This window comes from Strongylocentrotus purpuratus, unplaced genomic scaffold (assembly GCF_000002235.5).
Source record: "Strongylocentrotus purpuratus isolate Spur 01 unplaced genomic scaffold, Spur_5.0 spur5_scaffold_8, whole genome shotgun sequence".
In the NCBI taxonomy this organism is placed as follows: Eukaryota; Metazoa; Echinodermata; class Echinoidea; order Camarodonta; family Strongylocentrotidae; genus Strongylocentrotus; species Strongylocentrotus purpuratus.
The window spans coordinates 30,329,990-30,353,828 of NW_022145614.1; the positions used below are offsets into that span (position 1 = coordinate 30,329,990).

The window sequence follows — 23,839 nt, forward strand, 5'->3', positions numbered from 1 at the left end:
ACAAAAATAGGAAACCATATTACAGAAGCTTCATAATCTGCAGTAGGGAAAATAGGGAAATAGGGAAAAAAAGAAAAAAAAGAAAAAAGAAAATAAATTAAAGTTTCTAAAAAGGGGTTTGAACTTTGTATCCAGTGGCCAATTAGGGAGGGCCACAGTCAGCCCTTGCTCATTCCTTTTTTTTTTTTTTTTTAACTGACCCCCCCCCCCCCCCCCCTCATCCTAGTCAACATTTTACTGAATCCCTTAGGCTATAAATGGCATAGGATTGTGGAAAAAAGGAGTCATTTTCAAGTACTGGTGTTATGCAATAAAAAATCTGCAGTTTTGCTCCAGGCTAAATATTGCGCAACCTTGTTTGCCCTGCGGTATGTGCTAGCCCTATCTACATGTATCTCCGTCAGAAACTGGGTCTGTAGCTGTCGATGTCTGGCTAGCTAGCTGGGCGTGCATGTTCTGCGCATGCGTAAATTCGTAAAATTGATTCTCGCCATCTTGGAAATTTTCTGCGCTGCCGAACATCTGTCCATCAGAAAAAATTACACCAAAACAACGGAACGCCGCATTTTATATTTGAATGGATCCAAGAGTGACTTGGTACCAACCTGAACAACTTGGTAGAGCCACTGATCTCTGGACCCAGATATTCGACAGCGCAACATTGACAGAAGAGCTGCAAAATTTTCACGTTGGCGATAGCATGAGCAAAGGTGGGACTGGCAGCCCTTCCCCCAACTCTCGGAGCGGCGTAGGCACCCGAACTGCGCCAGATTACATTCCTTTGAACGGAGACAACGCAGCGCATGCAAGGAAGAAGAAGGGAGCAAACGGTTTTATATTTGGTGACAGGCAGGACACTATCAACAGAAAAAGAAAGGATAATCTAGCAAGCACATACGACTGGAATCATTCTGGAAAATTACGAAATGGGGGAACGCCATGGCGGATGCCAAGCCAGCGGTACTGCGGAATCGTCGGGTAAGATTTGAATTCGGTGTTTTTTCTTCATCTTTGACTTTTTTAATTGAGGTCTATAATTAACGTCATACGTCACTTGTTTTTGTATTTGTGTACATTTTTGTTGTTGGTAATTATGCTTGATTAACATGCTTATCATTACATTTACGGGAACCTTCAGTTTTCTTCATCGAAACAACTCAACGGTTAGACTAAACGGTTTAAAGCCATTGAGGCATTTAAATTTTACGTTAGAATGATATGGCACTTATGCATATCGCCACCGCACCAGCGCAACGAGTGTGTAGTGTCTTTGACACACACACAGCGTAGCACACATCACTCAGAATACACACACCCCCTAATGTGGTAGCGCTAGCTCCACATAAAAGTAAACCTAAATTGTGTGTGTATGCGATGGAGAGGCTATGGCTTCCTGCACTGACCTGTACCTGTTATTTGTGTGTGCGGTGGTGAATGTGAATTGTTTGTACATGTGTAGGTGCACAGTGCAGCAGTGCCAGTGGATTTCTGTTCTGGCACTGACTTTTCGCATGTTCTTCACATGTATTTTTTGAAGCTGCCAGTATTGTTCAAAAAGACTTTTTTTAAAAATCATGTTGTGACTTTATTTCATTTATAAATATAAGTTATGAATGATTGAATGTATATTATAATCTAGTGAGCTTTACATTATTTTTTTGGGTCCCCTCATGTTTTTTCTTTCGTTTTTGGTGTTATGTTAATTGAGTAGAGTTTAAAGAGTAACACTGCCCCCCCCTAATGAGTCAGAAATATACCTTTACATTTGTTTTATTAGACTAAGTGGACTAGATCTACTATATTGAAAATATTATTTGTTGAAATCAAATTTGTCAAGCCATTTATCTGAATGTTGAGAAACTGGCAACTTGTTCATGAATTTCGTGATGTCATCTATCACTGTATATTTTCAATTATTTTGATACCCAAATTTTCCATTTGATCTCCCAGAAACTGCTTTCCACATGCCTTCTCCCAGGTTTGGATAAGTAAATGTCTATTTGATTGGTTTAAATTCTCCTTTATGTGAAAGTCCAATCCCCTCTATCTTAAACTTCTAATAAAAAGGAGACAACATGTACATATATTTTGATGAATTGACAGAACATACATGTACACTGTACAAAATAAGTTACTGTAACCATAAGGATATGAGAAAATCAATGGCATGTGATTGTGGTTAAACTAAGTAGTTTTATAATTTAGAAAAATACAAAGCAGTTCATGATAGTGACTGCGGGTCTAAGGGATCAGGTTTGAGTCTGTACTAATGTCACATTCAATCGTCTCCAATCCATACATGTGTAGGAATAATAAAATGTTATAATTTTACTTGATAATTGATTTTCCTCAAACTTTTTGTTTGTTTCTGTTTTGGGGCATTATTTTGTGGGAACAGTTTGAGGAAAGTTCTGTTAAGGAACATCTGTGTGATGGAGGAAAACAGATAAAATCATGTGTCTTGCTGTGTACTACATGAATGAGAAAAAAATCCTGTGGAGAAAAATTGTACAGTGCTTGTTACTGACCAAGACTGGTCCAAATCTCTTATAATTTTGATGTTTCCAGAACCTTGCGGTACACATATGCTAGATGATCAAAATTTTCTGATCGATTCAACACTGTTTCTTTCACAATGCAATCGCATGACCAGAACTCAACTTTATCTTTAAAGGCTTGATTCATAATCATAGTTAAAGATAAAGGCCAGTTATGGTCATGCGATTGCATTGTGAAAGAAACGTTGTGGAATCGATCAGAAAAGGTGGATCATGTAGCATTATAAGTAGTGGTGTGTACTGCAAGGTTCTGGAATCATCAAAATGATAAGAAATTTGGCCCAGTCTTGGTAAAGTTACAAGCACTGTACACAGATATATGTATATGGGACTACGCGACACGTGCGCGATATCTATCAGGTCCAAATAGAATAATTTACCAAATATTAGTCAGAACATATTCTTTCACATGATTGGTAATAAGAGCTTCCATTTCATTTTTGAGAGGGGGCATTTCCAAAACTGGTCTTTACCTTTAAGACAGTAGAATTTTGTTTTGCCATGTGCATGAAACTTGTACAGTCATGAATGGTGCAAATGCTTGTAACTTTCATGCCACAAAACAGGTGGATAACAACTGGCACAAACAACAATGCATTCATGTAATTTATAAAAGTTTCTTACTGCAAAAAATGCTGTTCAAGTCAGCAATATTTAAAGGTTCTTGTTAACAAAAAAGTACTCCTGACCAGGGAATAATTTTCCTCAAATTTTTTGAATAGCAATTTCAGCCGATGGATAAATATTTCAAATGAAATTCTGTACATTTCTATGGAAGAAAACTGCTACACAAAAGATATTTTGTATAGCAGTCATGCAAAAATGCATAGCAAATTGCGATGCGATACCAGGAAAATTATTCCCTGCTGACTGTACATGTATGTACCCTGTATTGCCTGTAAGCTCTTCTTTCATTGCTTGTACTTATAGAAAAAATAGATTTCCATGGGGAGTCATTTGTAAATTCTATGCAACTTTAATTAGAGCTCAATCACCCTCTATTGCATGTATATTTTGTCCTCCCCCCCCCCCAAGTACCTTAGGGATCTTGTGTATTCATTTAGTCTAATGTAGCTCATTTTAACTTGCGTTACAGATTACATCATGAGATAATCGACTTCTACCACTTCATGCTGCCTCGTCATGAGGAGCATCATATGAGGAGAGAAGTGGTGCAGAGAATACAAGGGATTGTCAGATCAATATGGCCAAAAGCAAAGGTATGTTCAAAACGTCAAATTTTGTTATTCAAGATTTTGTTATTTTTTTAAATTTTTTTATCATTAGTATTATGTATGCATCTGTAGGTCTGTAGTGGAAAAGTTCTGAAGATTAAATGACAAAGTAGTACCGGTATGCAAAGACAGTGTATGACAGCACAGTATCATTTTTTTTTTTTTTTTACAGGGGGGGGGGGGGGGGGGGAGGAGGTTTGTGCCATATACATTACATGTAGGTAAACAGTTTTGTTAACAGGGGCTATTCAGAAGTTTTCCAAAACTACATTGTTCAGATGCACACTAATCTTACATGTAAGTATTATTTCAGTGATGTGGACATGATGACCCACAGGCCAAAATTTTGAGCCAGATCAATCCCAAATGTTGTCAGCAAGACACCAGTCTCCCCCCCCCCCCAAGGGGGAACAAAACATTTTAAAAAGTCCTAAAATGGATGAACTTACTGGAAGCAGTTCTTTTAAATTGTGTTTTGCTTGCTAACAATAACTACTGTAGTAGTAAAAGTAGATTATTTTTTATTTTGATCTACATGTACATTTTAAATTTTACTTGTTTTTTGGGGTAGTACGACAATGGTGTAGTGCACACAAAGATGATTGTCATGCACACTTGCACATTTATTTGCAGAGTCAATATTGATGTTATTGATACTGAATTGACAAATGTCAAGTGCTAAATTGGATTAAGTATTTTAGAGTGGTTTGTTACATGTTTACCTGTAAATTTGTAAGTGTAGATTACTAGATTTGAATCAAGTGTAGAAGAAACTTTTCTTCATTTGCTTTTTTCTTCATCTATTCCTTACTATCAGGTTGAGATCTATGGGAGCACACGGACAATGCTGTATCTTCCTACTAGGTAAGATTAACGTTCACTCTTTTCCTTGTGGGTTTAATGTATGGTTTATTTACGTATTACCTCTTTGACATAAGAAGTAGAAGCGTGACTTTTTATGAATAACCCATTTACATGTAACAAATGTTTCATTCAAGTCCATTACTCTTATTGTCACTCACGAAATATGAGATATGAATAGATTCATGAGATTGTAGAAGAAATTTTGAGAGAAGAGTCTTGAAAAACTATTCGCGCAGATATGCAGCATCGGGAGCACTTGCCTGATCATCAAACAAAAGACTATAAATATATATTAAAGTCTGTATATTGTGAATGGGCAAGATTTACAGAATTTTCATGCTGTGAAAGAAGAAATGACAACTCTGAAATTTTGCATTTCACAGATTTGTCTGGCTGCAAAATGTCAGTGAAAATGGCTGTCGGGAACCGTTTACAAACTTTATGGTTTTACAAGTCATTCTGTCATATTTTATGAGTTATAGAAACTCGCTAGCAAGTGATTCTCCCTTTAATAACTTGTTTGTTTATGAAATAGAAATTTTGATAAAAAATGAAACTGAAATGTTCAGCTCAAAGTACAGTAGGGGTGTAGAAAGGAAATTGATGAAAGGAAATGTGTGAAGACACATAGCTCTCACCTCAAATCTTGATTCCTACCATCTAACTATTTACATGTAGTTGATCTGTTAAAGTCAAAGACCACACAGGATTGGCCATTTCAATAGAGAAATGGGTGCTCCTGTTCATCTTGTGGACAATGTTTAGAAAATCTATTATTGAATAATCCACTGCGTAAAGATTGACAGGCATTACAAGTAAAACAAAACAAGAGCTGATTTATTTGCTTACTACTGGGTAGTGGATATAAATCATCTCATCTACATGTATGTTGACAGGGTATTACCATTTTGAAAATATGTGACCGCAAACTGACCGTGGTATACTAAGTGATTTAAATAGCCTACATCAATTTAGTTGTTCATGTACAGTACATGTATGGAGATTGTAAAGGCGATGTGACGTAAAGCAGACTCCTCCTACTCACTTCCTCTTCTGTTTACCATGACGTTGCTAGCGTTGAAGTGAGATAAGCAGGAAACATGCCTAATATGGGGTCACTGTGGAACTTTTGTAATGACACACTTTAATGACACACTTTAATGACAGTTATTTTTTAGTTGTTACGCAATTTTGTGGTTTCGCTCAGAGAAAAGAATAGTGTGATCAAAATTACTAATTTTTTCCTCAAGTGCAAGTGGGAATTAATGTGTTATCATGTAGACCTACGTCATTTGTCCGTAGATTTATTGAAACTTGTACTGTATGCTAGATAATTTGCACAGCACAAGTACAATCAAAATCAATGAGTTTAGGATTTTTTATGTACAATTTAAAATATTGTTCATGTACTGTACATGTACATTGTTGTCAATATGTAATTAAAGGAGGCATTTAAATTTAAAATTTAAGTTATTGATATTGAATAAATTACATCTGCATACAGGTTGTACATGTACTGTAGTATGGAATGCAGGTTGATAAAATTTGGACCTACAGGTACATGTATTCACATCTCTTTCCAGGATTCTAAGTACCGGTACTCAACCTTAAAAAAATGAAGAAAAAAAATACAATGACCACTCCCCATCCCCATAAAATATGGGGTGCATGTAGAATCTGGAGCATCTGCCCTGTAGCCGTTGCGAGTATTTAATTTTTGTACCTCTTATTTTGTTGTCTATTTGACGTCTCAACTTACGAATAGTTATTCCATTATATGTTATGCTCTTTTGGGTAATCTAATATCTGCAATGTACATGTGTAGGATGTTTTTGTAACCCTTGTGTTCCCTTCATTTTTTGTGTGTATATTAATAGTGACATTGACTTGGTCCTCTTTGGTGATATTGGTGAAAGTCCATTCTTCAGACTTGGCAATGAGCTGGAGAAAAGTGGAATCGCTGAGCAAGGAAGCATCAAAGTGTTGGATAAAGCCTCAGTAAGTTCATAAGTTGATATTCATCCTTCATGGGAACTACATGTACAATAAAAAAAGGCCAGATTGTTATGATTGGAGATATCAAGTTGATTGATAAATCTTATCAGTTGGTCCAAAGTCAAAGTAAATATTTCTCTGTTTACTTAAAATATTGTGAATTCAAGAATATTTTCCATAAACTTGAGTATGCTTTCGTGATTGGTGAATGATGGATGACAGGTCATGTTTGGAATGTAATGTTATGACATGTGAACTAGATTGTAAAGTATGTCTAAATGATGAATGAACAAACTCTTATTTCATCGACTTTGCACTACAAATGAAGATTGGTGTTGAAGTCTAGGAAAACAACCTTAATTACATGTAAAGTTTGATTTTGTTCTAATGAAATGATTTATATTTCAAATACAATTGTGTGGTTTATAATGCCCTACATACATTGTATGTGGCATCTCAAGATCTATTTTACCTGAAATAAACAAAGTTGTTTTTAAAATGAGAGCTTGATGTTGGTTTGGACATTACCAGCTGCATGATACTCACATCTCAATACCTATTACAGATGTTGCAAGAAAAATCTACATGTAGATCAATATTATTTTTCATATATTATAAATTATGTACACAGGAAGGGTACAAAGTTTAGAAAAAAATAGGTTATCCTGGAAGTCCATGCAGAGAGCAAAGTACAAAGGGCTATATTTGACTCGATCAATAATAGCTCTAGTTTGTATTGCAAGGTTGGTGGAAAAAACCCAGTCTCTTATTTGTGTGGGTGGGAGTGTACTCTTCCATGATAAGAGGCTCTTTTTTTTGGGGGGGGGGGGGATGAAGAAACATTTTGCCTGAACTTTAAAGCTCTTTTTAATGGCTTTTCCTTTCGCTTATGTTCCATAGGTTCCCATAGTGAAGTTGACAGATAATGTCACTAAAGTACGTGTTGACATTAGCTTCAACATGCAAACAGGGACTGACTGTGCCAAGCTCATTGAGGTTTGTATTTTCTTGCTATAAATTATGTTTACGTGTGGCTGTAAATGTTTACAGTTTACACTGTTATATTTCTTCTTCACTGTATTTCTTGTTTTATGTGAACATGGAGGTAGTTATGGTTATGATCAGAGAAATAAATGAAGACACTGACTAACACAATGAACTTCATAATTAAGACTTGATAGCCATCTTAACAAATACATGATATTCTGCCAACAGACTATGAAAGAAAATGAATAAAAATAATAGTTGAGTAATCAATTTGGTCCATCAGGAAATCTATAAGATACCATTTTTGTTGTCTTTATTGAGAATTAAATTTTTCTTTTAGAACCCATAAATTTCTTGAACAATCTACATGTAGGTTCTTGGACATGCCAGAGAAACATGTTTTATAGAATTAAATGAACATGAGTTTCTGTTGGATGTCCGCAAACTTACATGTAGACTTACATATACACTGTACATGTATGACTGTTACAAGAAACTGACCCCAGATTACCTGGAAGTATTGCAAAGAATTCAAAGTTTTTTATCGTCTTTCTTAATCCACTTCTAGAGATATGCCATGTGCATACATGTAGCTTTTGTGTACTTATAGACTGGGCTTTTGATAACATATTGTTCAATGCTTATCACGCTGGGAAGAGTTCGGGATTTTAATAATCGGTATATACTTGTGTGTGATCATTATGTACAAATGAAACATTGCATGTGTACTGACTGCGACTGTATGCAAAGATGTAAACCCTCCCTTTAAACACAATCTAAATGTATAAGGTACACGTAGCTGCAATATGTAGCATAGGCTATACATCAGACTGAAGCACAGTGATGTGACACAATTGCTGCACTGAAGACAACTGCTAATATCAGCTCAATGTAAATTATAGAGTGGCATCTTGGAGAGTGTGGCCTTTTCAATATTGGTACAACGGATGCAACAATTTTCATTAAACTAATACCAATGTTCCCCTTTAAAAAGCATCTTCATAGATAGGTACAATGTGTAAAAGCTGTGCCATTACATGATACCATAATCACTGTGCACATCTTGTAACATCAGCTCAATGTAAATGTACCGTAGAGGATGGTGTGGCATCTTTTAGAGTCTGACCTTTTCAAAATTTCTCGGAAGATATAAATGCAACCATTTCCATTAAAGAAAAAAATGTGTGATGTCCCCCTTTAAAAACATCTTGAAGCTATGTAGAGTGTGTAAAGGTAGTGGCATGACATGACACCGATGTCACTGTGCACAGCTGCTCTTATCAGCTCAATGTACATGATAGTGTGGCATCTTGGCGAGTCTGACCTTTTGCTCAACCAGCTTCTTCTTGTGAGTGTTAATGAGCCAGGCCTGGCCGGTTGGCTAGCTGGCTGGCTGACTGACTGGTTGGTTGGTTGGCCAGGCCTCTGCTTTGATAACCCAATCCTCCCTGACAAGCCTGGAATGCCTGCCTTGACTAAAAATAGGCTATCCCACCAGCCGCACATTGCTCAGGAGAGGAGCAGAGTAGAATTTAAAGAGTCCTCTCTCTCTCTCCTTCAATGTCTTGGCAGTTATGATCTCAATATTGTACTGTATTCTGTATGCATACTTGTATGGACTATGGAGGTGTCTTCTTAGCCAGAATACATTAAAGGTAAAGACCAGTTTTGGAAACGACCCCCTCTCAAAAAATGAAATGGAAGCTCTTATTACCAATCATGTGAAACAATATGTTTTGACTAATACGTGATGATACAAATTTTGCTGAGAAACCGCCTACTAGTTGATATATTTGGTAAATTAATTATTATCTATTTGGCCCTGATAGATACATGTAAGCGCACGTATCGCGTAGTCCCATATGCATATTTCTGTGTGCAGTGCTTGTAACTTTACCAAGACTGGGCCAAACTTCTTTTCATTTTGATGATTCCAGAACCTTGCAGTACACACCAATACTAAATATGCTAGATGATCAACCTTTTCTGATCGATTCCACACCGTTTCTTTCACAATGCAATCGCACTCCATAAGTGGTCTTTTTCTTTAAACCGACATCATTTATCTTCAAGAGTTAATTTTAATGTACAGCTTTGGAAAAAGAGAAATATAATGTCTGAAGCACAGGCATAGGATGATTTTTTAAAGATAATTTAGAGTATGAAGTAATTTGTATGCGACCAAAGATTTCATGTACATTAATAGGTACAAATTTCAGGGGGGGGGGGGGGGTGGAGGATATTGTAAAAATTGTAGAAAAGTGTTTTGGAGTAGTTCTGCTTCAAAGAAGTTTGATGCCACAAACTAGTGGAATCACAAAACTAAAATTTACAATAAAAACAAAAATTTGCCATGAAAAGGCTGTCCATGACAATCTCGCAAGTTACATGCCTTGAATATGTGTGGTTCGCCATGAGTTTGTAAATAGTTAATACACATACTAGAGCACTATCAATTTCTACTTTGAAAAATGTTATGTGTGATAAGACAGATCTATCATGTCAGATATATCATGCAATGTATCACAATTTGGGCATATCGTCTTGATTGATGAAGTTCTTAAACAAGTTAAATTGACATGAGGAAGTATGCATGATGATTTGTGCTCTTCCTGCAATATACACTGTAGAAATATTCTTATTGACTAACAAACTTGGCAAGCCTTCACAGACACATACATTTGCTATCAAAGGTGAATGATATTACATGTATGCACATGTGAACATGTACAGTATGTGAAGAATGTCAGTCACATCAGGCAAAGGGTTTCTCTGTAGATGCTCTGGCCCTTGGAGTTACCGGTATTTGTGTGGAGCATACCTTTGTGTGTGAATGCATTTTGTAAGAAAGGTTAGGTCAGAATTTAAATGTCCGCTCTTCTGCATTTATATATAATAATATTGTTTTTAAATGGTCTGTACTCTGTAACATTTATAATATTACTGGGGAATCTGTTAATGTAGGATCAGTTTTCCCTCAAGATGAAAATTGTAGGGAAAAGAACTTGTAAGTGGGCAGTTGAATTGAAAACGCCTTTGAAAAACACCTATATTTGTAATTTATGGTTATCTCTGGGATAATTAATACATGTAGAGCAATTAAAATGGCAGTGGTATGCAATATGTATCGTATAATTGCTACATTATCTAACAACCTGTAAAATCATGTTGTTACCCATTTTTCTAGGAACAGTTAGAACATGTCTTACAAAACAGCTATTTACCGAGTTGGTATTTTATGAAAACCCTGTTGTGTATTACTTTTAGGTGCATGATGCAAAAATCAAATTTAAAAACATGTATTTAGTCAATTAAGTCAAGTCAATGATATATTGGTCATTGGTCCATACCCATCAAGAGTAGAGAGCATGCATTCACATTTCACATTATAAAGTGGATCTCTTTGTAATGGATTTTTGCAATGCCATTGACCATCAACTTCCTGAAATGCACACAGATGGTGAACACTATGAACAGAAAGTATGTACCGGTAGATCCATTGATACATTGTAATCGTGCACATTTGGCAGGCACTCTCCAATGATATATGGACATGAGGAATGTCGGGCTCATAGATAGGTTGCCTGTATCTTGTTGCAGTGTAGATATCATACAGACAGGAATTTGAAATCCACCTGTCTCTTTAGGTGTGTAATTCTAGACATGTACATCATGCTCGAGCGGCCTGGCTATGTGAAAGATCACAATACACATTTACACATTTACACATTTTTAGTCTGAATGCATAGTTGCATTTTATATTGGATGCTATTATATAGATTGGATAAAAGCCCATACCAATAAGCATAATTAAAAGACTGTTCTCCATGACCTATGCATAATAATTCAAACATCTGCACATGTATGAATACTAACACATACCAATGGATATGAAGGAATTCTACAATGTCTCTGACACCCATAATATCTGAATGAACTCATGGCAAGTGTCAAACTAGAGAGCAACATTGATATGAAAAAAACCATTGGCTATTTTTGTTGTAAAGGAATGAATGACGAATTCAACAACAAAAATATCTTGATCAAATAAATGTATTTGACTCCATACAATTTCTCCCCTACTTGACATTTTTCCGTTGTGATTTTATTTTGATGCTAATTTGAAGTAATTTTTATTTTGCCTGTATTTACAGCAATTTACATTCTAATGAAAAATTATGTTTGTCCGTTTGCGAGTACCACTTAACTTTTTCTAGCTCTTTAGTGCCAAAATATTTCAGCCATTGTATACGTGAGATGAGATAGTTATATTTGTTTTCCTTTATTGACCAAACTTTGTTGCTTCATGAAAAAACAGTAATGTAGGAAAATTGTGAACACCCAATGACAGATGAACATGGATTTGATAGAAGAAGACGGAGACACCGCAGGGTTCAAAACAACTATTTCTAAGGCGACTTTGATAGTACTTTTTAACCTTCACAGGTTTTGCTATGAAATTCTTTTGTTTTCAAGTTGCTGTTGTTCCACCTTACCTTACCACTAATACCAGAACCGCAGACAAGATTAAACAGTTTATTCATGTTGCTGCTTTTTCCTTTAGAATTTTCAAGCATTTTTTTTCCTTCTATATTTTAATTCATTCCTACAGGAGTTTATATGTCAGTTTCCTAGCCTGCCTTTCATGGTGTTTGTACTCAAGCAGTTCCTTCTTCAGAGAGACCTCAATGAAGTATGGACAGGTGGTATCAGCTCGTACAGCCTCATCCTCATGATCGTCAGTTTCCTCCAGGTGAGCTAAAAAAAACCAACGCTCCGTGTGGCATGGTATAGTGGTTCATTCGCTTGACTCTCAATCCAAAGGTTGAGGGTTTGAATCCTTGCCTGGCACTGACGTCGTTTAGCAAGACATTAATCCACATTAATGTCTCGACTTTCTTCTTGCATGTGTTAAATGGGTACCAGGTAGGATGTGAAATTCAATTTAGTTCGCTCAGCATTGTGAATGCTGGAATGCTCCCCATAGAGTGGAGAATGTGCATATATTGTATGGGGGGGCAAGTCTGAATCCAATGACCTATTATATCGGCTATGATACCAAATGTTGAAATGTGTACTACAAGGTAAATGCTGACAGTTCCAAGAAACCATTTCATTGTAAGTAGGGTTTTGATAGACTAGACATCTCTTCATGTAAGTATGGTCATTTACAAGGCCCTTGAGGGGTAATTGATCCTCAAACTTTAAATAATTACTTTCAACAGATATTCTGCAACTCATGTGAGCTTAAAGAGAGAGGAAGTTAATTTGCTTGACACTGAACATTTAATTTCCTGTATCGCCCATTGCACTTTGATACCAGGAAGATGATTCTTTCAATTTTATTCTGCTGTAAAAGCAGGTCTAGTTTTTGTTTCATTAGCTGCACGGTTGAATTGTAAAATGAGATATCACTTATGCAAGAAGAGGAAGAAGTTTATAATGGGAAAGTTATAACTAATTTCTATATGTAACTGAAACTTTATTCTGACAACCCTTTTGACATGACCATTTTGTATTGGGAGTTACCTTTAACACACATTCCTGTTTGTTTCACTTTCTGTTTGCTTTCATAATGTCCTTACTGTAATGATTTTGATTTGTAGCCCTTGTTATGACAGTACCTGCATTTAGACCTCCGGTACTAACGACAATGGCATAATGTGGGACCAGCTGTTGTGGGGGCACAAGAGTGGTAGTGGGGGTGGCATCAAAACTATTACATGAATGAACTGCAAGGGAACAAGTCCATAGAATGCATAGATTGAGGGAGGTTGTGAAATGACATCATTTTATTTTCACATTGCCTTTTTTCTCTCCCTTTCTTTCTTGTATTATCTGTTTCACTATACTTGAGTCCCCTCTTTTCCCCACTATTAGATGGATAGGGCATGTGTCTCCCCCTGAACCCTGGGCTATTGATTAACCATGTGTGATTATCTTTATAGTTACACGCACCGCCCGAGCCTGAGAACCTTGGCGTACTCCTGATCGAGTTCTTTGAGCTGTACGGGAATAGCTTCAACTACTTCAAGACAGGCATCAGCGTGACTGAAGGGGGCTACTACTTCTCCAAGGAGGATGCCCAGAGGAAAATGACTCAGGGATACAGGACATCTATGCTCTGTATTGAGGATCCACTCAACCCAGGTACATACATATAACAAACCTCAAAATAACTCTCTCTTTTTATCTGCAACAGCCAGGCTCTATGAAAATTTCAACGAAAACAAAATTGTAAGTGATGGAATGGTCAGTCAATATAGGAGCCATTTTGGTATATTCTGATAGGAAATACCTGTGAGCCGCCCTTTCTCTGTAGCATTGCATCCTGGGGACCCTCCCCTTCAACTGGAAAACTAGAAACTGTAGTGAAATTTGGTTTTTATAAATCTTGATTTTGCTACATGAAATATTGACAGATCTTGACCACTCGCAAATTCTCAAAATTTCACACACACCAGAGCTTCTGTTACCTTTCATTTGTCTGTTTGCCCCTGTCCCCACTTTTTTTTTATCAGTGTACACCTTAGAACATACAGATCAAAGCTTGGGCGCCTATCATTCATCGTTTGGAAAATTGAAGCTGTGTTTATGCTTGAGACAGTTATTTGTTTTTGTTAAAGGTAAAGACCAGTATTGGAAACGCCCCAATTTCAAAAAATGAAATGGAAGCTCTCATTACCAATCATGTGAAAGAATATGTTTTGACTAATACATGATGATAAAAAATTTGCCGGGAAACCGCCTACTAATTCATATATTTGGTAAATTCTCTCATGGTCTGTGAGAGATATAGGGTAGTCCCATATACATCTTTCTGTGTATAGTGCTTGTAACTTTACAAAGAATGGGCCAAATTTCCTATCATTTTGATGATTCCAGAACCTTGCAGATGCTAGATGTTAGGTGATCAACCTTTTCTGATCGATTCCACAACGTTTCTTTCACAATGCAATCGCATGACCATAACTGGTCTTTACTTTTAAGGATAATATTTAAAATCTGCTTGGGTAGAAACTTGCCTCGAGGGGGTAAGAGACATAAGTGCCTTGATGTCTGTACTTCCTTTTCCAGTATTTCTAAGGTTTCTCTACTCATTTTGTGTTTACAGGTCAGGACATCACCAAGAACTCGTATGGGTTCATGTCGGTCAAGCAGGCCTTCCACTATGCCTACAGGGTTCTTTGTCAAGCTGCAATACCTCATATAGACCAGGAGGATGAGACAGACAGGTATGCTACCTACTCAAAAACACGCTGTAGATGTTATATGAAAAAGAGGAAAGAAGAAGAAGAAACAACTAATTGTTTTTAGCAGGAGCCTTCTATAACCCTTTCCAGTGATTTGTTAAGAAATTTGTTGCTCCATTTAGTATGATTTTGTTTACAGATCTTACTTTAAAAAACTTTCGGGAAGATGAGTTTTGAATAGGGTAAGAATTCTGAAAGAAATGATTTTTCTGTTCAAAGCCAGAAGGGTGTTAACTCAGTGCAGAGCTGCCAACTAGTACGGATTCCCGTAATTGGTACGGAAATTAACGACCATTACGGAATGTTGTTTAAAATTACGGATTTTTTTTTTTTTTTTTTTTTTTTTTTTTTTTTTTATATTTTTTTTTCTCCCCCATTTTTCCTGGAAGACTGTGTTGTGATGATATGAAACTCATTATTTAACAACTTTGTGTGAGTAAAATCACCAAAAATGTCAGATAATCATGTGTCTGTGCAATGTTGGCGTGCCGTTTTTATTAGAGTCATAGCGCCGCATAGGAAATTACTGATTTATACCCAAAATTACTGATTTTGAGCCTTGTGATTACTGATTTTCGGTTCTGGAGGTTGGCAGCTCTGTCAGTGCTAAATACAGTCAAACCTGCTTTAGTGACCACCTGTCTACAAAGACCATATTTTTTGTTTCCCTTTTGAATGGTTTCTCATTGAAACATGTACTAAAGGTACCTGTCTACAAAGACCACTTTGTGTGTTTCCCTTGGGCAGTCACTATAGACAGGTCCGACTGTACATGAGTTATGCCATTCTGGCTCCAAACAGGTGACATGTACTTTTTCTAAAAATGAAATATCCTGGTGATTTCTAGGTTATTATGTAATCTTATTTCTTCATCTTCTTCTGCATTCTGCAGTATCCTTGCTCGTATCATCCGTGTGACAGACGAGGTGGTTACCTATCGTCAGTGGGTCCAGCAACATTGGTATCACAAGGTAGCTAACCTTATACCTCCAGCCATGATACCAAGCATGCATTACCTTCATATGGTTGCTATGAATCAACTACCACTCCCAGACAACACTGCCATCAGGATAGACAACCAAGGCAACCAAGCACAGCAGCAACAGCAACAACAGAAACATGCCAACAACAATAATAACCCCACAACTCTCAATAACAATAATTTGAGTGCAAGGACTACCACGCCCACCACAAGTTGTTCCTCCCCTTCCCCCATCCCCTCGGAGGAAGGGGTTGTGGACAAGAGTGTTACCCTGGCTGGCCAGGGTTTGAATGAACTCAGGACAGTGTCAACCACCACCACCACCACGACTACCACCATCACCACAAGCACCCCTACCAGGTTGCAACAACTTCCAGTGCACCAGCAGGTGCAGCTGAGCCCGGAGAGCCCTCCTGTAATAGGGATGCCTTCCAGTCCTGAATCGGATGCCAACTCTACTGGAATGTTATCTTCACCTTCATCTCAAGACGATCTTTCAAGCTGCAGTGATGCGGTAAGTGACAGCACTTTAATCATCCGTAAATTTGCTAATACCGGTAAGAGGAGAAATAAGGAGTGAAGTGTAGAAAGTGTTGGATTGGTGTTTCAAAGAACTTAGATGTATGTTTTTTCTCCCCCCCCCCACCAAACAATTCACTTAAATGTAACTTAGTGCAAGTTGTTCACCTAGTAGTTTTACGAGATTGTCAAGTTATTGGATCTTGAGTCTCTGCTGATTCTAAGTAAACTAATAAAAATTATAATGTTTTGGAGTATGTACCAAGTAGCGATTGCCATCTAGATTCTAAGTAATGATTTTCAATAAGTACCAAAGAAGTTTTCTAAAGTGTAGTAACCATGGCTGCCTTTTCCCATAAACGTTTGATCTGTCAATAACATAGTATACAATGTTCATCTATGATATTGAACAGGAATCTGAGCATTCTACTGCTTCATCAAAGGACAGCGGCGGAGAGAGCATGATGAAGACCACTCCTCCTCTACCCCTGCCTCCTCCTCCTGGACGTCATATCAATGCCACCGTGACGGTAACCAGCTCCAGTATGATGACACCATCTATCATCGTATCAAGTTCAACATCACAAAGGACAGCTACTCCACCTATAATCAAACCATCCGCCGTACTGCTAGGGAGTGGTACCAACACCACCGTCACCGGGGCCGCCTCTAAGCCAAAGCCTGCCAACAAGGACGGGGAAGGCCCCAAGACGGTCAGCATGAGCAGTTTAGTTGTGACGCACAAGGGCGAAGCACAGGCTGCACCAGCGACCTCGACCATATCCACCACGTCATCGGCGGCGCCAGTCACGAAGGTGGTCCCGGTCACGACCACAGTGACGAGCATTCAGCAACCTGTCACCTCAAGGACGTATCGCAACAAGAGCCACCAGTATAGCTCCCAGGGGCAGCAGAGCAGTGGCAAGTACCGCAATTCGTCGGCGAGCAGCAGCTCAAACAACAACAATACAACAGGGAATGGCAATGTCAGCGGGGGGAAGCGATTAAAACGCAGGCATAAACAGAACGGCGGTGCCGCGAATCGATGATTGTTGCTTCAGATGTAACAAAAACATGAACCTACTTGTATAAAAAGAAAAGATGAAGGAAATACTGATCAAAGAACATTGAGAAGATTGAACAACTCTGTACAGTGTGATGATGAATGTTGTGTACAAAGTAGGCATCCATCCAGTACACACTAGCAACACTGAAATGGGATCCACACTGCTCGTCTTTTTCTCTAGGTATGTGTGGAATCTGCTTTTTTAATCGGTTGGTCACTGAGAGTATGTTTTTATATTTTGTTACGTCTGTGTATCAAGTCACCCATTGAACTGTTTATCTATGTTCTGAAACAAGGCCAACAAAATGGAATATGAACTGGGAACAAATGGCCAGTCATTGCTACCATCATAGAACTTCCAGACTTTGCTCAGTATTTGTGGTAATGATGTACTGAAAACATGATTCAACATTACCCTAAATATGCATGTGCCTCGAGTAGTTCAAGTGAATATCACTCAATTCTTTGCTGATGTTGGCTTGTGTAAACTGAATTAATATAGAAATGTGCTCCGTTTTAGCTGCCTTATGTAGGAATTTTGTAACAGAAACGAAAAAGGAAAACTATTGCATTTAGAATGATGTCTCTTGGGAATCTTTAAAAAAAATATCTGGAAGAGAGAAAAATAGCCTCACAAAGATGATGTTAATTTTGTTATTGGTCTTTTAGGTAGTTTCTTTAATTTTCAGTTAAGAAGAATTCTATTTGACCCAAGCACAATGTAAAACTGCTGAGGCACAGCATCATCAACTCAGCACTCAAACTGTTCTTGACAGAGGAGCTTTCGATGTGCCCTGCTACTTAATAAGATATAGAGGGTAATATTTTCTGTGGCTTGATGCGGCATTCGTCACGGGCAACGACTTATGGGAGAAGTAGGAGAGCAGAGATCCTTCACTGTTCTTGTTATCTGATGATAGATGATTACATAGTCCAACCTATCTTCAACACAGATTTGAGATGTTGTTAGCTTGGATGCAATATTATCACAGTAAAGTACATCTGTCCTGACATTCGGTTCATTTCAGAGACTCCATGTAAAACAAGTTGGTCAATGATTTTTGTGTATATTACATGCCACTGATTGTATATTTTTGTCCAAAAAAAGTGCAACATACAACTGATTCTCGAAGTTCAAATATTTTTTTTCTGTTTATTTTCTTATCTTGCAGGGTCAGGAAAAAAAAATCAGACAAAAAATGATGTGTATAAATAACTATGAACATTGTTTAAGTTGCATGTGAAGAGTTGTACAGTATTCCTCGTTCATTATGTTAGTGCATAGGACAAGTATGTCGATAAGGGGTGTAGTGAAACATTGTCATTCACTCGTACATGGAAGATACTTTCCTTCATGTCAAATCTGGAAACATTGTTTTGATGACAAATTTCGGTCTATTATTCATACTTGTAAATGTGATTATCTATTTTGTTTGGTACATGTCACATCCCACACACAGAATCTTTCAGCTTTTTTCTAAAAAGGAGGTATGTGGTAATTGTGGTTGTGTTTTATCATCGCCTCGCATTTTGAAAGGAATGAAAAGGGAATGTACGATTATGAAGGGAAGTATGTAAGATATTTATGCAAGGCAAGAGAATGATTCATGTAAATGTTCATTATATTTTTTACCTTGAGATACTTATTTTTTTGTGATTGTTTTGTATGCAAACAAGTGAAATTCATATTTTTGTTGTATTTTTGTCTTCATTGCTATATTTTTTGTCTCACACAAAGTTTTATATACCAAAGTGCTCAAATAGCTCCAGCCTTTGTCAGGCAAACGTATTTATAGGATGTTCATGTCTTTTTATTTTTATTTTGTTGTTGATGGGAATGGGTTGAGTTTTTTCCTTTTTTTTCTTTTTCTTTACTCATTTTGTATTACAGGAGTTACAACCTAAAAGCTGAAAAATCTAGATGGTCAATCCCATTATTCCCGTAGTAATCTTTGTTTACTTGTCTGTTCTGATTTACTGCCATGTTTTGAAAAGAAATCATAGACTCCATTGCTGTTTATTTTGATTGTGATATCAAACTCATTTCACAAACATCTCATTAACTTGGAAGCTTCTTTCTTTTTGGAAGATCAAACAAAATATTAACCATTTGAAAGATTTTGTGTTTTGTAATCGATAGATCTTGATCTAAACACTGTTTTTGGTATAGCGATATCTTTTTAAATTTCCTTTCTGAGATTAATGGGACCATCTAAACTGGGAAATCTTTCCAGTCCTAACCATTGTGTATACACGATAAAGAGATGGGGAAAGTGAAGAAAAACAGCAATGTAATTCCAAACTCAAGGTGTAATTGCTTAAGACCTAACATTACCATGCAATAAGTATCACAATTATGACTGTCAGATTAGAGTCGTTATGACAAAGATAGTGCAATAACAACTTTGCCATTATTAGAAAAGTGATGACTGTATTATGTATTCATCTCCAGGGCGTGTACACCACCTTGCCCTGTGTTTTACAGTGCTTCAATTAGATGCAAACATAAGACTGCTCAATGGATGGGCAGTATACCCATACAACTGTACGTACCCATATGCAATGCCAAATAACACTGGAAACTGTTGAGAACTGAAGCATGCATTTTGCGTTGCTGTAGACAAGGATGCCAATCTGAATGCAATATCCCAGTGACACCCACAATGGTATAATCTGTTTATCATGTCCAGGAAAGCTTGTTGTAGCAGGAAATTTTATTTTTGTGAAGTGATTTGCAAGGAAGAGAAACTTGGTGCTGTTGATGAAGGCAGTGTACGACATTGCCACGGTGCAATAGCCTCTCAAATCTCAATGTCGATACCTATGACCCTTGAGGTCAAGCAAGAGTCATTTAAAGTTTTGAATTTCTTTCCGGCAGAGAGGAACTCTGTTTTTTGTTTGTTGATCTGGCAAGGAAAAAATTTCTGAAAATTCTTTGAGAAGATGTAAGTTTGTTCCCCAAATCATCAAGTGGTTGTTCTTGCAATCACAGATATGTGTTGGGACTTGGGAAGTGCTTTGTTCAATCAATGGGACATCTTTGCAAATGCCCAATTCTCATGTGGACTTTTTGTAGTTAATATGCATGGTGGCAAATACACCTACATGTAACACATCAAACACCACAGATACTTTTAGAACATGAAAGGTGTTTCCAGCAGAGTAGCTACAAACAAATCCACATAACAATTTTGAACAAAGATAGATTTAAGGTAGATAGACTGACCATTGGCAACCCCCCCCCCCCCCCCAATTTTGTCCTGAAATGATGTGTTATCTTCTTGACATTCCATAATGTACGTTACATCATCCTGTCAGTCATGTTATCATTAGAGTTTCTAAATCGAAACCCCGTTATACTGAAATACATTACATCTACCAATCCATCCATCCAAAGTAGAACATCAATCCGGCACATCTGTCATCAGACCCAATAATTAAGCTACAAACAAAAGAGTCGGGTGTCTTATTTCAATTTTGTATAAAGTGTATGACAATCTTTGAGTGTCCTGTAATGATATTCTTTCTTTTTATGTATGCACATGAAAGTCTTGCACCTCGCTGGATGATCTAGCATAAAAAGAATATTTTCAAATACATCTATTACCCGGGTAACACATCCCTCACTTCATGGAAAACAACCCCCTATAAAGCACTTTTCAGTATTTTTTAAACATTTTTTTGGAGGAGAAAGAGATAAGTTGTCTTTTAATTACTGACTTTCTTCCGTGGTTGAATGTTCTTTATACTTGTGTACAAATCACCTATACTTCCAATCTTTTCTATGATTGTTTAATACAAAATGTTGGATGAAAGTGATGATGGTAATTATGATGTTGATATGATGGTGTGTGAGATATTGATGATGATAATGATGTTAAATGAAGTGATCACCATGACTGATTTAGTGATAATGATGCCTTAAGCATGTAATTGACATTGTCGGTTACAATAACCCTCTTAATTGATTTTGTTGAAACGTGTATGTGACAGTTATTTCCTTTTTCATATAATTTGCAATATTTTTTGACAACAGTTCCTTGATAATGTCTGTAGTAGTTTACATTGAGGAAGATCAATTGCTGGACAATTTTTATGTAATAGTATGTGCTCATATCAAGCACATACATACTGCAAGTGTTGAGTAATACTTCTGTGCATGTTTTTGTAATGCATTTTATCATATGGGAAAAAACATCAAGAACATGGAATTTATCACCCATTATACTTGTATTGCACAGTAGGTTTCTTCATCATGGATTGAGTGACACTAAAAATATTTGTACCGGTAGTCAAGATCGGCATGAACATATAGGTGCACGTTATATTTGACATTTACAGTATTTCAACTCAGATCAAACTACCCAGCACATCACTCCTTACTTTAACAGGAGTGACTTTTTTTTGCTTACCGTATATGGACTTCTATGGTACTTATTATTTGAATCATTCATCAATTTTACTTTCAGAAAAATATTATTTTATGCGACATTTCCCCCCTTTTTTTTATCCACCCTTTTTTTTATCCACCATTACCTTTAAAAAGAAAACATTTAATCTTTTGTTAACCATATATTCTGATTTCATAGTACTATTTTTTTTTTTTTTTGCATTGAAGGTACCAAAACAAGTAATCACTATTTGTTGACAGATTTATTCCATTGTCGTTGGGGTAAACGCAATGCCAGAATATGTCTTTGAGATATTGAGGTTTCTTAGGAGAGTTTACTGACTTAATAATCCTACCATTCATGCCTTTTGTTGTTCATTGTTCAAAGTTTCTGTATAATTTGTTTATGTAAGTAACTAGCTCTGTGTCGGCACAGGGCTTAAAAATTGACCAGATGTAAAGATTTTTTTCCTGTATATTAGAAAGAAAAAAATGTAAAAAGTAAAACAAAAAATTATGAAGAAAAAAAAAGCAAAAATAAATATTTTATCCTTGCATTTAATGTACACAAGTTATTTAAGTTTTCAGATCAGTCAAAAAAAAAGGAACGGTTTTGGAATATTTTAATTGTGAAACGTATTTTAAAGTGGTGCAAAAAATTTCTCCATGTTTCAAGTATGAATAGAAAAGAAATCTCCATGTCTATTTTCTCTACAATTTCTTTGAATGGATAGCAATATTTTCTGTAGAGAATGCTTTCTCTGCAAAGAAAACAGAAGACGTGACACACTTCAACATAAAAACTCACATTTACACATGCCAGTCTAGCCTTTTCTTCAAGTATATGATAACGAATCTTATATGAAACGGTTCAATTGCACATATTGTACATGTACAAAAAAATGAGAAAAACAAAAAATGTTACCAAAAAAACTTATAAAAAACCAATAAAAATAAAATAAAAAGTTATAAAAAACAATAAAAATTAAATAAAAACTTGATAAAAAAAATGAATCTACCTTGTGTTTTTATTTGAGTTGTCTCATTTTATGCAGATGTGATATATCTCATTTCTTCTTTAGTCATATCTATTCCTCTGTCTTTCTCCTATCCTCTCTCTGTTCCCACTTTTTCTCATTTCATATTTTTCTCAATCATTGGACACTTTTCTAGTAACTGGTTGTTCTCTTTCTCTCACACTCTTCAACTCTCTTTCTGTTCATTCTTTCATGGCTCGTTGTGACATGGATGTTCATGATCTGGGGAAAAATAAAGATTAACGCGAACACCTCGGTCACACCGAGAAACCAACTCCAAACTGATTGTAAACCGACCAATTACTGGCTATTAGGGGTAGAATATTATTTTGTTTGGTCTGTTGTTAGTCTAATATTGATCTCTTATGTGTACCCGCAGTATCATGGGCACAAGGGACATTGTAGGTGCTCAAAATCTTTGGCCGGACCCCCCAAATTAGAAAAATGTAACATGAAGCTCGTGTCTACAGATCCTAAAAAGTTCAATCTGGAACACGTTTCACAAAGCTTTTTATTTCAATGACAATTGACCAAAGTCAGTGACAAATCTGCTGATAACCAATCAGAAGCAAGGATTTCAGTAGCTTATAACAAAAACTGTCATTTGTCACTGATGACAAGTTTTGTGAAATGGGGCCCCTGGACTACCGATGATAAAATAGAGCCCCGCTATAGGAAAAGGCATCCTTTGGGAAAGGGGTTCAGTGAATATCACTCTGGAGAAATTCGACACGGCCGAATGTGGAAGGATAAGGAAGGGTGGGGAAGATCATAGACATACGTGTATTAGATATTCATCTTGTCGGGAGGAAATTGTACATATGAACAAGCCACTCTGTGATTACAAAATATTTCATTTATTGTGGTAATATTCTGTTTTAATTAAAAAGAAAGTTAAAAAAAGGCATGCCCCAGCCAAACATGGCCAGCCTCATTCATACACTATAATAAAC

At 36.7% G+C, this 23,839-nt stretch overlaps 1 protein-coding gene across 1 annotated transcript; it reads left to right on the forward strand.

Annotated features, from left to right (window-relative positions):
* The first annotated feature begins 436 nt into the window (after positions 1–436).
* LOC592046 (terminal nucleotidyltransferase 4B) lies at positions 437–22,453 on the forward strand. Its single transcript, XM_030975877.1, has 10 exons — positions 437–978; positions 3,655–3,778; positions 4,611–4,657; positions 6,535–6,655; positions 7,553–7,648; positions 12,252–12,392; positions 13,588–13,789; positions 14,754–14,874; positions 15,785–16,388; positions 16,807–22,453. Exons 1-10 carry the CDS (start codon positions 578–580, stop codon positions 17,440–17,442), a joined length of 2,493 nt encoding a protein of 830 aa, XP_030831737.1. The 5' UTR covers positions 437–577; the 3' UTR covers positions 17,443–22,453.
* Positions 22,454–23,839: the final 1,386 nt, after the last annotated feature.